At 39.2% G+C, this 12,987-nt stretch overlaps 1 protein-coding gene across 3 annotated transcripts; it reads right to left on the bottom strand.

The window, feature by feature from the left end:
• Positions 1-229: 229 nt before the first annotated feature.
• Positions 230-12,605, bottom strand: LOC125241521 (transcription initiation factor TFIID subunit 4). Of its 3 annotated transcripts, XM_048150044.1 has the most exons (11): positions 11,745-12,605; positions 9,411-9,572; positions 8,837-8,983; positions 8,384-8,593; positions 8,168-8,311; positions 7,121-7,249; positions 4,784-5,133; positions 4,302-4,497; positions 2,149-2,322; positions 1,377-1,535; positions 230-752 (listed from the first exon to the last, which is right to left on the bottom strand). In XM_048150044.1, exons 1-11 carry the CDS (start codon positions 12,603-12,605, stop codon positions 624-626), a joined length of 2,661 nt encoding a protein of 886 aa, XP_048006001.1. In that variant the 3' UTR covers positions 230-623. The 3 variants fall into 3 exon arrangements, with proteins under 3 accessions (XP_048006001.1, XP_048006002.1, XP_048006003.1); XM_048150045.1 differs by lacking the exon at positions 7,121-7,249; XM_048150046.1 differs by lacking the exon at positions 9,411-9,572.
• Positions 12,606-12,987: the final 382 nt, after the last annotated feature.

The following is a 12,987-nucleotide window of genomic DNA, read 5'->3' as shown; positions in this document are numbered from 1 at the left end:
CTCATTAAACATTTAAACAATAATGAAAAACATGATGTATACTTAATTAACGTAGAAAATTCTTACAAAAATCATTATTAATCAAGTGTAGAGACTACGATTGATATTTATGCTTGTTACCTTACGCTAACGAACGTTTCATGCGACGTTCCACGCTGTCAACAACTTTATAAGTACTTATAATTAACCAAGACATCGCAGTTCCATGTACAGCAGAAGGAAGAAAGTCTGATTCATTTAACGATTTTAACGCTTATTTTTTTTGCTAATAGACAAAAAACTAATATATTCAGCACGTAACAGTCCCTTAGATTGTATTTACAAATTATATTTATTTTTAGGTATATCATACTGTTTGACGTCTTGAATAATTTCAATATGTCAGTCCTATCGTTACTATCACATACGGACACTAACGGACACAAGTTAGCGCGAGTCGCAAAGAGGAGCGAAAGCAGCAGCCGGGTGTCTGACACGGCGTTCAGTGGTTCAGAGCTCGGTTCAGATCGTGGCGTCTAATTAGCAGATCTTGCGACATACGTTTTCTTGGGGATCCTCTCGGCGGCGTAGTTGGGTCTGATGGTGGTGGGGGGGTAGCCGAGCACGGGCTTGTCGTCCGGCGGTCACTTGAGGTAGCTGCGGTAGATGAGCGGCGAGTGCGCGGTGTCGCGCTCCTGCTCCAGCAGGAACACCATGTCGCGGTGGTTGATGCGCTTCAGCCGCGAGCGCAGCGCCAGCTGGCTGCGACCGCTCTGTATAACAATCATTACTTTATTGCATGGACAATGTTTATTCTAGACATCGTCTGCGTGGAATGGCTCATACGACCTCCCTATATCAAATATCATCTTTTCAGCACTATAGTCGTGAAGACAAGACAATTTGACCCGTATCCATTAACAGATGTGTTAAAATTATACTGAGTATTAATCAACCAAACGCGAGGCGCCATTTAAACGAGTATATATAGGGTATTTTACTGTTTACGAGAAAAGATCTAAAAATATATAGCTTAGGCATAAAGTAGTCGGTAAGTGTTAGGCTGGTTTTAGTGTCACGCGCATGTGCACTTGTGATACTTAAAGATTTTTCTCCTTTTCTTTCTAAACTCCATAATCAGCGGATTTGTTTACAATCAAACTAACGTCATGACCACAGAGCGAAAATGGCGCCCTGAAATTCCGTCAAAACCGCGCAAAATTTGAAATTATGCCTTTTAAATGCATTTTTAAGGTAGTTAGCGCTTGCATAAAAATTTTATATTTTTTTGTGGTTTATTAGCACTATAGAATTCGATTGAGATATTTTTCAAAAATGAGTGTAATACCCTATTTTAGGGTACATTTTTTTGTTAGAGTTTATAAGTGCATAATTACCAAGCCGGTGGTGGAGTGTGTGGCGCCGTTGGGCACGAGGTCGGCGCCGCCGGGCCCGTCGAGGCGCGGCTTCTTGCGCGGCCCGATGGCCTGCAGCGCCGTCAGGTTCGCCTCCCGCTGCCGCAGCTCCTCCAATTCCGCGCGTTGCATTTCTTTGGCCTAATATTACAAACAAGATATAAGGCTTACAAAACATTTTACTAAAATACACGTAGTCCCATAGTCAGCACAATAAGATGTATTATGGGTGCTAGACGAACATACATAGAAGACATTATAATATATCTATGTAGTGAACTCGAAATTCGTGATGTCATCTTTCGCTTTTCAAGGTAAATGATATAGGCGCTATCCCGAATATTAGCAGAATAGCCTATACTTGTGGATTTATGTAGTATAAGAACAAATAGTGAGAAAATTTGATAAAATGATTCATGGTATGTAAATACTATGCTAGGCACTAAGTAACTTATCTCACTAATAAGACATGATCAATATAAACAGTCAGTCGAGTAATCCGGCAGTTATCGTCTCAGGTAGCCAGCTACATGTATAATACGGCAGTTTCACAGCCAAACGCCATCGCCAGGTAACAAAACGGTAGTCATAGGCTGCAAACGGCGCCAGGGATAAGCCCTGAAGATGGGTGGACTAACTGGAACTACCGGCGGGCCCGAAAATGGAGGAGAGAGGCCCATGACAGTGAAAAATGTTACAAGGGCTTTACCAAGCGGTCTAGTTCTTACCTAAGCTAAAAATATATATTAATTACCTTAGCTTTAAGTTTGGCTTGCTCAGGGTCCTCGTTCTTGGACCTGGACTTAGCAGCCCGGAGCAGCATTTCTCTCTCGGAGTCCTCCCGCCGCTTCTTGTCGACGCGATCCAATTCCTCCAGGAACTTGAGCTGCCCTTTCACGTCCTGGGTCACTTCGTACCTGGAGTCGGTCTGATCAATGCAACAAAACAAACATTAATTATATGTCATTTTTAATATTCAGTGATCGGTTTTTTGGATTCACCCTCGCGGGATATCAAGTAGAAAAGTTAATATTGATACGACGAAATTATCTCTAAGGAACTTTTTACTCTTACATGGCAACCAGTTGAGACAAAAACTTCTATTCTTTTCCTAATCTCTACACTCTATTAAGCAAAATATATTAGAACCTCCACAAAGTATTACCTTACATCTATCATGATATTCATGATGGAAAAAATACTTCAAAATCTTGACATTGACATTTCATTATTTTCTTTGGATTTCAGTTCTAATTATTTGCTTCTAACTTTTTTTGCCTTTTCTAACAACATTAAGCCCGGATTCCCGGGGCATATCCATACTAACATAATGATTGAGGTCGTTCACCCCATGTCGAATCCAAAAAACCGATCACTGTTAATATTATACGAACAAGGGCATAGACTTCATTTTTTTTTAATTTTACTGAAATTGTGATACAATATGACATGTATAAGAACTAATATTGTATAAACATTGGCTTGCAAGAAATAAATACTGAGTATAATTTGTGCCATTAGTGACAAGCGCAAAGTCAAACCTTTAATGATATCAGAATAAGAACGAATGACACGATTTGTACTAATGTGATAATGATCGTTCAAAATCGCAATGAAAAATTTCGCAATGTATTTTAGTTACTATGAAACACATTAGCGACGCGTCTATGTAAATGAAAATCGCAAGAGCATATACATATACATATATTATACTAAATGTATGTAATTGTTCAGAATTATTTTATTTATTAACTACTTATTTCATTTTAACTCATATGTTGAGGTCCAAGTACTCTCTCTCTTTGATGACCATTAACTTGCTTCAAAGGGCAAATAATTCAATTTAGTAAGTTTTTAAACAGCTGTACCTAAATATAACTACATATACAATTCTCTCTACATGTAATTCACTAGCCTTGACATATTAGCAGTTAAGTATAATAGTGTGTTATTATCTTCGCATCCTGCTTTACGTTGTTATTTTATAAAAAAAAATAGCTAGGCGGCTTTTGCACGAAATACATACGATATTAACGTACCGTATTTAATATTATCAACACATGCACACTCAAATACATACATATTATATTTCAGCTGATACTACTTCATGTTTAACGTCCGCAAGTATGTACATAATTACTTAATTAGAGTCGGACCCACGCTACACGTTAGGCTGGCAAAGATTGTGATAGCACAGGCACAGTAACGAGTATGACGCTTACTGGCACAAGCCGCCGCGGCGGCTATCAAATCGTTGGCAACTTAGCTTGCACTAAGCATCATGTTTAACACGAAATAAAATAAAATGAGCTATGCAGTGTTTTTAAATGTCAGGACGTAAGACGTAATCGCATCGGCGTAATGAAAAAAAAAAAACTAACAGCAGCGCATTAAACGCTTAGCTGGTGTGGGTTGCCGGAGGTAATAAGTAATAATCAAGGAAAACTGAATAATCATTTTGGTTTATTTTCCTTTATGAAGTAAAATGAAAAACACGTTGTATTTTACAAAAAATTACACCTTGTATGAAATGTTCTAGTACAACTCAATTCGCTAAAGCAGTGACAGAAACTAAACTAACTAAAATAGCTTAAAATTAAAGTATAATTAGTATGAAGATGAGAATTCTATATTATATTATAATATATGATGTTGTTTAACCTCGTAAGGCCATTTAAATGGCACGAATTTAGTTTGAAAAAAAAAATCAAACAAATCAATGTTTTTTTATTTCGCTTGGAAAGGTTGTATTGTCCGAACCAGAAGGCGAAATATACCGGAACACATGTGTTATGATATATTTGTCGCTTTAGATGTGACAGTATATGTGACGCTGACTGCACATTACATACAGTGCTCAAGAGCCTAACGAGATCGTAGTTTGTTACGTTACAGTAGAACATTTACCTTTATAACGAGATCGATTCTATGTTGCGCGATGAGCGCGAGTTTCTCGATGAGGTTCTTGAGCCGGTCGTGCACGGCGTGCGTGAGCAGCGCAGCCACTTCGGGCGCCGGCTCGTCCAGGCCGTGCCGCGCCGCCGCCGCCTTCAGCCGCGCCGACATCAGCCCCGTCGGCACCAGGTACTCGTCCTTGCATGACCTTACACAACAACACACACTTACTAATACTATATTACACTCTAATTATGTAAAGCTGGCCATCATTTCAAAATACATTGACATAGTTCTGTCTTACTTTACCTACTGGGATTTTAGCCACTTAAATAAGACACAGTTTCCCTTTAGGGCAGGAACCATTTAAAGCTATATCACAAAAAATTGACCCGAATACGTCGGAGAACGCCTTGATCTTCATCAAATTGGTAGGAGGCATATAAATGCAGAGTTATGGAGAGCTACCGCATTAGATATTAGAAATGTGTCACCTTATTTGTGTCCCGATCATCTCAGTGGAGCCGAGTATTCTCTGGCTCTCCTCGGCCAGGTTGACGCCGCCCATGGCAGCGACGTCGTTGATGTCGTCGTCGCCGGCCATCTTGTCGTCGACGAAGGGCTGCGAGTACTGTGAGGACTTCTTCTCCTTCTCCTTGAGCAGCGACTTGCCGGGCGTCAGCACCGTGGAGAGGGCCGCGGTCGCCGCCGCCGAACGGTTAAAATTGGCCTTGCTGTTGACGGTCATCGCTTTGCCTCCCACTTTGCTCACGTTTATCTTGGGGTGGACCGGTATGTTTTGTAACACCGCTATTGTGTTTCCAGGTTTTACTGCGGGTTTAGGCTGCAAAAAAAATCTGTATTTTATAAGCAACATTAACTTGTGTATAATTGTTATACTTGCTACGGAACATTTTCGAATTCGTCATGCCAAGCTGCTATAAAAAAGAAAAAAGGAAACGTATAATTGACAAAATATTATTTGCACTGAGAAGTTTTTTCAGAGATTGGTCCTGATTTTATTTCGGCAATCATGATTAACAACCCAAAACAATCAATATAATCACAAAACACAGGAAAGGAGCGAATGGCGAAGTCTAGTGTCGGAGGCCAAGATCCACGTCGGGTCGCTGAGCCAGCGATGTAAGTAAGTAATATAATCAAAACATTTATTCTTAAAACAAGGCTAAAATGATCAGGAATAATTGCGAGTTCTAGAATATGTTACTACATACAATGGTTTCGTTCTTGAACAAGCAAATGAAATTAAAAGACTAGAAAATCAAACGTCAAAGAAAAAATAATAAACAACCAATAAAAACTCCCATATAAAGAAATTCTAAATGATTGTAGGGTATCTAATATAACGTTGACAGCCAAATTTATAGTAAATGGCATGTATCATTAATATAACGTGATGTCTACCAAAACCACGATCCATCGCGGTAGGACTCTAAAATTAAAAGGACCAGGGGCCCGTTTCTCGAAAGGTACAAGCCTTGTATTACAAGTGCGCGAACTGTCAAATCGTATGGGTTGTCATGGAAACACACTTGTAATACAAGGCTTGTACCTTTCGAGAAACGGGCCCCAGGGGACCATTTCTCAAAACTGAAAGTTACAAGCGGAAGTCTCTTTCCAACTTGTCATATTTAACCTGTAGCTTTGAGGGTCCCCCCACATCTAGCGTCTCGCGAACGTCGTCGCCTCTCTAACGCCCGCGCGGACGTCACTGCGACGTCGACGTTCGAGAGGCGCCGCAACGTCGCGTCGGCGCTGGGGAAGCGCGGCGTCGACGCCGCGCGGGCGTTGGAGAGGCGACGACGTTCGCGAGACGCTAGATGTGGGGGGACCCTGAGAAATGGGCCCGGTAGTATCTGTAGTAGTTGATATACCTATAGCAACGATATACTATATGAACAACGATTCATATACAAAAACATACCTTACCCGTAACTAAGTACCTATGTCGATAACACAAACATTAACCTCATTCCAATATATTGAGGTACATTTCATTGCTACACAATAAGCTAGTACATACCAGTAATGAAGTTATTTAAGTAAGAATTATATCTAAAGTTGCAATATTCCTTTATTATTACTCAGAAAACGCTGTTACTTAATAAACAACTAAAATAATGCAATACGTAAATACAACTTAACCATACTATGATGGCAATTTATTATGTAGTTTAATACTTATAGGTAGACAAAACAAATTATAAAAAAATATATTTGACACTATCTTTGCCATGGATGACCAGAATTTTTCATGACGTAAGTTTGTAAAATGAATTCATTACAAAACCAATTTAGAATAATTTTGAAATATTTTAAAACCTTATTGTAATTGAATAAGTTATACATATATCAAAATCAACATTAAATTGATTTACTGTAAAAAAAAATGCATGCACTACAGCCAATCGCCAGAGCCAGTAAATCTGACACAAGACAGAGCTGAAGCTAAATTACATCAAATAAAACAAAGAATAAATTTACATTCACATGAATGAAAAGTATCAATAAATAACAACGTTAAAAACTAAGATTAGGAAATTTTCTGGGCACCTTCCGCAAAGTAAGCCCAACAAATTTTCGACCAACCTTTACGAGTTGAAAGTTATGTAGTTATGAAGCACATTTATGTACGATCTGTATATTACCTATGCAAAACGGATATTTAATGTGATCCTAACAGCTACCTTAAATATCCACTTATTTCATATAAAATATGGCAACTCGTACCAGTTGTAGGAAGCTATCGACTAAACAAGACTAAAAATTGACACCAATGCACGTAAGATCCGTCGTGACAGCCAACAAACCTGCAGGTTGGGAGTCTGCACCGACACAACGCTAATAGTCTTAGCAGTAGGGACTAGCGCCGGCGCCAGGCTGGCGGGCAGCACGGGCGGCAGCAGCGTCGTCAGTGTGGTGCCGTCATCTTCCAAGGGCTGAGTCACCAACACAACGCTCATTACCATATACACTACCTGTCTTCGAATAAAGTCCTCTCATTCAATAAAATTGTCTAGTAAGTATAACGCCTTACTAAAGCAAATTCATTCATTGATCTCTAACTAGTATTGACCTGTCGCGAAATGCGTAGTGGGATACCTAAAGGCGATGAGTCGATAATGTTCTACTTCAAATGTATAAGCTAGTGGGCTCAGTTTCATAACATCGAAGTACCACTGCAAAAAGGAGCTGTAATTTTCATATTTTGATAAGTCGCCGTAGAGTTATTTATGTCTAACTAGTTTGAATCTTAGGTGTGGTCTAATGCGAGCTATATTCTATTATAAAATTCCCAATAACCTCACAATCAATCATATTTTTTTTAAATCGAACTTACAAATACAATATGAACTTACAATATGAAAAGATGTTTTCGAGGGAATTATAAATACAACCTGAACAACTAAACGTACATAACGTACGTACGCACGTTTAGTTGTACAGGTTGTATTTATTACCCTACCCTACGTTGTTTTCCAAAATAGCAAAGTAAAATCATAAAAATCTTAGCGAGATATAGATCTATACATGAATAAATGTGAGCCTGTCTCGCTCATGCTCTTTATGCGATTCTTCACCTGCCCAGATCGAGAACGATTCAAAACCTTGTGACAAGCGAAGCTTTTAACATTTTTCTGGAAGCTCCTGAAACTCGGCACTTACAAGTAACGGCTCTCACATCCGTCAAGGGTGACGTGCCGTAGCTGTCAGCCTGAGTTAATGGAAACGTCGCGGTCAGCAAAGAGGAAGTAGGATCTTCGTCAAACTAACAGGCCATCTTCTGATATATGATCTCATGAATACCCATCAAGATTTGTCAAGGAATTCTTAATTATCTTCCAGGAGATACTTACCAGCTGCACGTTGGATGTGGCCATGATGGTCTGGTGCTGCGGCGCCGGGATCGAGGAGAACGCCACGTGCGGCGCCGGCGGGTTGATGCCTTCTATTACCAGCTCTTTGGTCACCAGGGATTGTCGCAGAAGGGGCAGACTTTTCTATAAAAATACATAAATGTTACTTATTTTAAAGTTCAATGCTTTTCATTACACATACTTCGAGATACTAACCTTTAAAAAGCCTATGAGGCACGGTTGCGGACTAGCGTTTAGCAACCTTTCGAGTCGATCGCAGAATTCCTCTGGTTCCACTTGCGCGTCAATCAGCTCTTGGATGAGATTTCTCACATTTCTTTCAACGGACTTGGGCTCCTTACTTGACAGGTCCAAAAGATTTGCTAAAAAGTTCCGACATTTTTCTTTTGTGTTATCTGAGGGTTTCTGAAAAGAATAAACAATAATCGATTATATCACTGATGTAACTAAATACTAAATTTTGCAGTATTAAAGTATTCATACGGAACCCTGAAAACGGTAATTTAAATATTATAAATTGGTATAGGTAACTCTTTGTTTACTATATACGAAATTACGAATTCACAATTTACTGTCGTGCGAAAATCCACAAATTCACGGTAAAATATATGCAAAATCGCCCTATGGGTACAGGTGTCGAGCACTAACCTGAGTAGTGACAGTGGGCGCCTGCGGCGGTGGCGCGGGCGCGGGCGCGGCCACGGCCGCCGGCGCCGCCACCGCGCCCGCAGCCATCTGCCCTTGCATCTGCGCCGCGGCCGCGACACTAGTCGACACCGTCTGTACGCCGGGATGCTGCAATCAACGCCATTACTCAATATCTTCCTACATCACGGCGTCGGCCATGCTAAATCATATTCATCGTCAATCAAAGCTTAATCATTCTCAAGCGAAGTATAAGGACGACTAGAGGAAAAATACACTTTGAACAATTACAACACTGCTCCGTTTAAATGATGAACAAAATGCAGAGGTAATTAAATAATCTTAATAACAATCTATAATTACATGATGGTATTAGCTGTAATTCCATTAGCTTACCTTGTTAATTACCTCAGAACATGCACCTTCACCAGGTTTGTACATGCACAAAGGATGAATTAAAAGTGGACAAACGCCATGTGGCTATATTTGTTGGAATATACTTTTACAAGTGAGCAAGTGCAAGCGCTTGTCCAATTTGAAAGTTTCGGTGAGTAGCGGAGTTGGTGTGCCTACTTACTGCCGGCACGGTCGAGAGCCGGATGGTCTGCGCCGGCGGCGCCAGCGAGCTGGCCGCGGGCGCGGGGCCCACCCTCAGCAACTGGTATTGCCCATTCTCAGTCTTTAACAACAAATGACCCTGCTGCCCAGGTTGTAGACTCTGCAGAGTTTGCAGCGTAATCTAAAAATGAACGCCTTGTTTCAATTTATGGTTCACTTTATGATTTTGAACCTAAAAGCTCTAGTTTTTTTTTACAAATGCGTGATTTCTCTAATTTATTGACTAAATCACATATGAATTTTAAAATGATAATACAGCAGAATCCATAAACATGATACTGAAGCAGGTCATTTGTTAGATAGGTACACATTTTAGTAGATATTTTTGATGAATGGTGCACATAAAGTGAAATAATACAAAACATATTGATTACTTTATTAGAAATGTCCCTGTGTACATTAACAAGAAAATGTATTACATACTTAGTATAAAAACAGTGATGATCACAATAGTTGACTATAATTTGCTTGTATTCATTTTGGTTTATTTTAGTAGTGCTAGTTTATAACACTCTGGCCAAAACATATTTATTTGTATTAAGCTGAATATTATAGGATCTGAGCAGCAGGAGCTCCAAAATGTGTACCAACTTGCTATTATACAAACACCATTAAAGCAAAGTGCCAAAAATACCTGACTGTTTCATGAAGGTATTCCGCTGCAGGTTCAAGTGCTTTCAAGCATCTTGCTAAATGTGTTATTACATTTAGACAGTTGCAAACACGATTATATGTCATATGAGTCACTCTATTCCAAATAAAAACATAAATCAACTATGTATATTACATATTATGAGCCTATACTGTGTCCTACTGCTGGGCAAAATCAACTTCAAACTTAATATTGTTTCATATTTAAAAAGGGATTTGTACCTATTATATTTCCAACTAACCACAAACCTTATATAGGCATCTATGATGGCAAAAGTATGTAATTTGAGAGTAATTAGCAGCTATGGATAGTTACCTGCAATAATAATATTATAAATGGGAAAGACTGTGCGTCTGTTTGTTTGTCCGCCTTTCACGGCAAAACGGAGCGATGAATTGACGTGATTTTTTTAAGTGGAGATAGTTGAAGGGGTAGAGAGTGACATAGGCTACTTTTTATCTCTTTCTAACGCGAGAGAAGCCACGGGCAAAAGCTAGTATATTATATTATGCAATGTAAGCCACAAAACTATCTGACAACTATTCACAAAACCATCATAAGAGTGTGTCACATACTTTTAACACCTTCAAACAGTAACATGTATTATTGGCGGTGACTGGAAAAGGGATTGCTAGTCAATAAGAACCAGTTTCCTAGCCTTTTGGACAAAACATGTCAAAATGCTTTTTAGAAAAATATTACCTATTTGTCTGGCAATGTTCCTTTTTAATTATGGTTAAAAATTAAAAGTACAATATTTAGAATAAATATTTGAATAAACAAATATTTACATAAAATGGTACTTATAATTTTAATAGGGGTTGCTATATAACGTACAGCTCTTGTGTTCTATTTTATCACCCACCTACCTGCAAGACCAATTCACAGATCTTGGTAAATGTACAACACTAGTATATTTAACTACATAAAATAATTAGATACTAATGATTTACCTTTTATGTGTCTGAGATTTAAATACCTATTGTCAAACATCCAAGTTTTCAGTCTATTAAAAAATAAAATTATTATTGACATATTGCTCAAAAATGTTCAAAGTTCTTGTTTATGTTAAGACTAGCTATTTAGCTCTAGCTATAAGCTCATCCTAGCAAATATTGTTAATTTGCGGGTGCATATAATGATTAGGTGTATATATTTAAATATATATCAACACTCATTTTTGGTATGTATTTAACTATTAGAACAAGGATAACTAGTCAACCATTATTATTAGAGCAAGTCCTAACATTTGGTATAAACAATATGCCAATTATTTTTCCTAAACAAATGCATATTTACAATAATTGCACTTAAATCTGGATTGCATTTAATTGGGTTATTATGAATAGGGTTGGTTATCCAGATGTGAGCCCTGTTAACCCATTCACCATCCTTAGCAGAGTTTAAGTGACTTTAGTAGCACCATTTGTAATATGGCAGTGTTGAACCATGACTTATAATACCTGGACATATATCATTTATGTACAAAAGCATGTGTTTGATTGCATGATGAATAATAGTGAATGCAGTTAGATTAGAGGAAAATAAAATGAGATTTAGTGGTGGCAATGTCTTATAGTAAATTTGGTGAGAGTGCTAGTCAGCATTTTAAAAAGCAGTACATTAAAAGAGTTAAATTACCCCTGGTGTGGCAGCTCGAGCTCCAACTACTTGCGGAGTTCCAATTACCACCCGTGGTGAAACTGTAGCCACTGATTTCTGCGCTGCAACTGATGGAGTTCCTGGTCTCATATTTAGTATTTGAACATTGGGAATTATTGCAGGTTGCCCTGAGCCTAAATTTTGTGTTGTAACCACAACATTTTGCCCTCCTGGCTTATTTAAAGTCATAACATTAGGTATTGAGTTAGGCATGCTTGAATTAACTGTCATGGGCACAGTCACCATTCCAGGCTGCATGCCGACTTGACCCGCGGTAGTGCCTTGCTTGATAACGAGGGGCGGCTGTATAGTAATGGTCTTGTTCACGCTTTGCGGGATGACGGCGCAGGGAGCTCCAGTGTGGATTATTTGATTCTGAGACGCTGCAAGGCCGATACTACCATTCGGAACAGCTTGAGAGGGAAATGACACTCTGTTTACACTGTTAGACAAAGTTTGTGATGTCTGAGGCGAGTATATCACTTTAATGGGTTCACTCGAGTTAGTTAACGATTGTTGTGAAACGAAGCCCTGACCCGATGCCTGCACATTATTATAAGTCACACCACCGGCAGCTGGGCCCACGGATTGAAAATTACCAGTCGTTATTTCACCAACGTTCACTTGGTCCGTATTGTATTTTTGCACACCAATAATAGAACTCTGATTTGATGTAATATTAGTAAGCTGACTAGGAATAACATTAACTATATTGTTCTGTGACGACACTGATGAAACGGACGTAACCAATTGATTTTCCAGAGAACCTACGATAGCATTCACCGCGTTCTCGTCAACGTCTGTGGACAAAGCTTGCTCTAAAAACTCGGCTGACGCCATTTTATATCAATCGGCTGACATGGAGCAGTCATGTGGACAAATCGGTTGAATCGGAACACTAAATTACCGGTTTTTAACCGAGGCGTCCAGCACGGGAAGCATGGTCGCGCGATAGACGATAAAATAGCAGGCCGTCCCTGTCGCACTATTTGTAAGTGCGATAGGGACGGCCTGATATTTTATCGTCTATCGCGCGACCATGATTCCCGTGCAGCCCGGAATCGTTTCGCTTAAGGTCTCTACAGACGTTGCGACAAACGGAGTGGACTTTGGATAATTGCTATACTCTGTCAAACAAGTCTGTCAGTAAATAAGAACAAAGAAAACTATATGCATCCTTTTCTTTAGGGTGCTAGAGAAAAGGATACCTATAGTTTTCTTT

The sequence above is a fragment of the Leguminivora glycinivorella genome, chromosome Z (genome assembly GCF_023078275.1).
Source record: "Leguminivora glycinivorella isolate SPB_JAAS2020 chromosome Z, LegGlyc_1.1, whole genome shotgun sequence".
NCBI classification, from domain to species: domain Eukaryota; kingdom Metazoa; phylum Arthropoda; class Insecta; order Lepidoptera; family Tortricidae; genus Leguminivora; species Leguminivora glycinivorella.
This window is presented reverse-complemented; position numbering and strand designations above follow the sequence as displayed.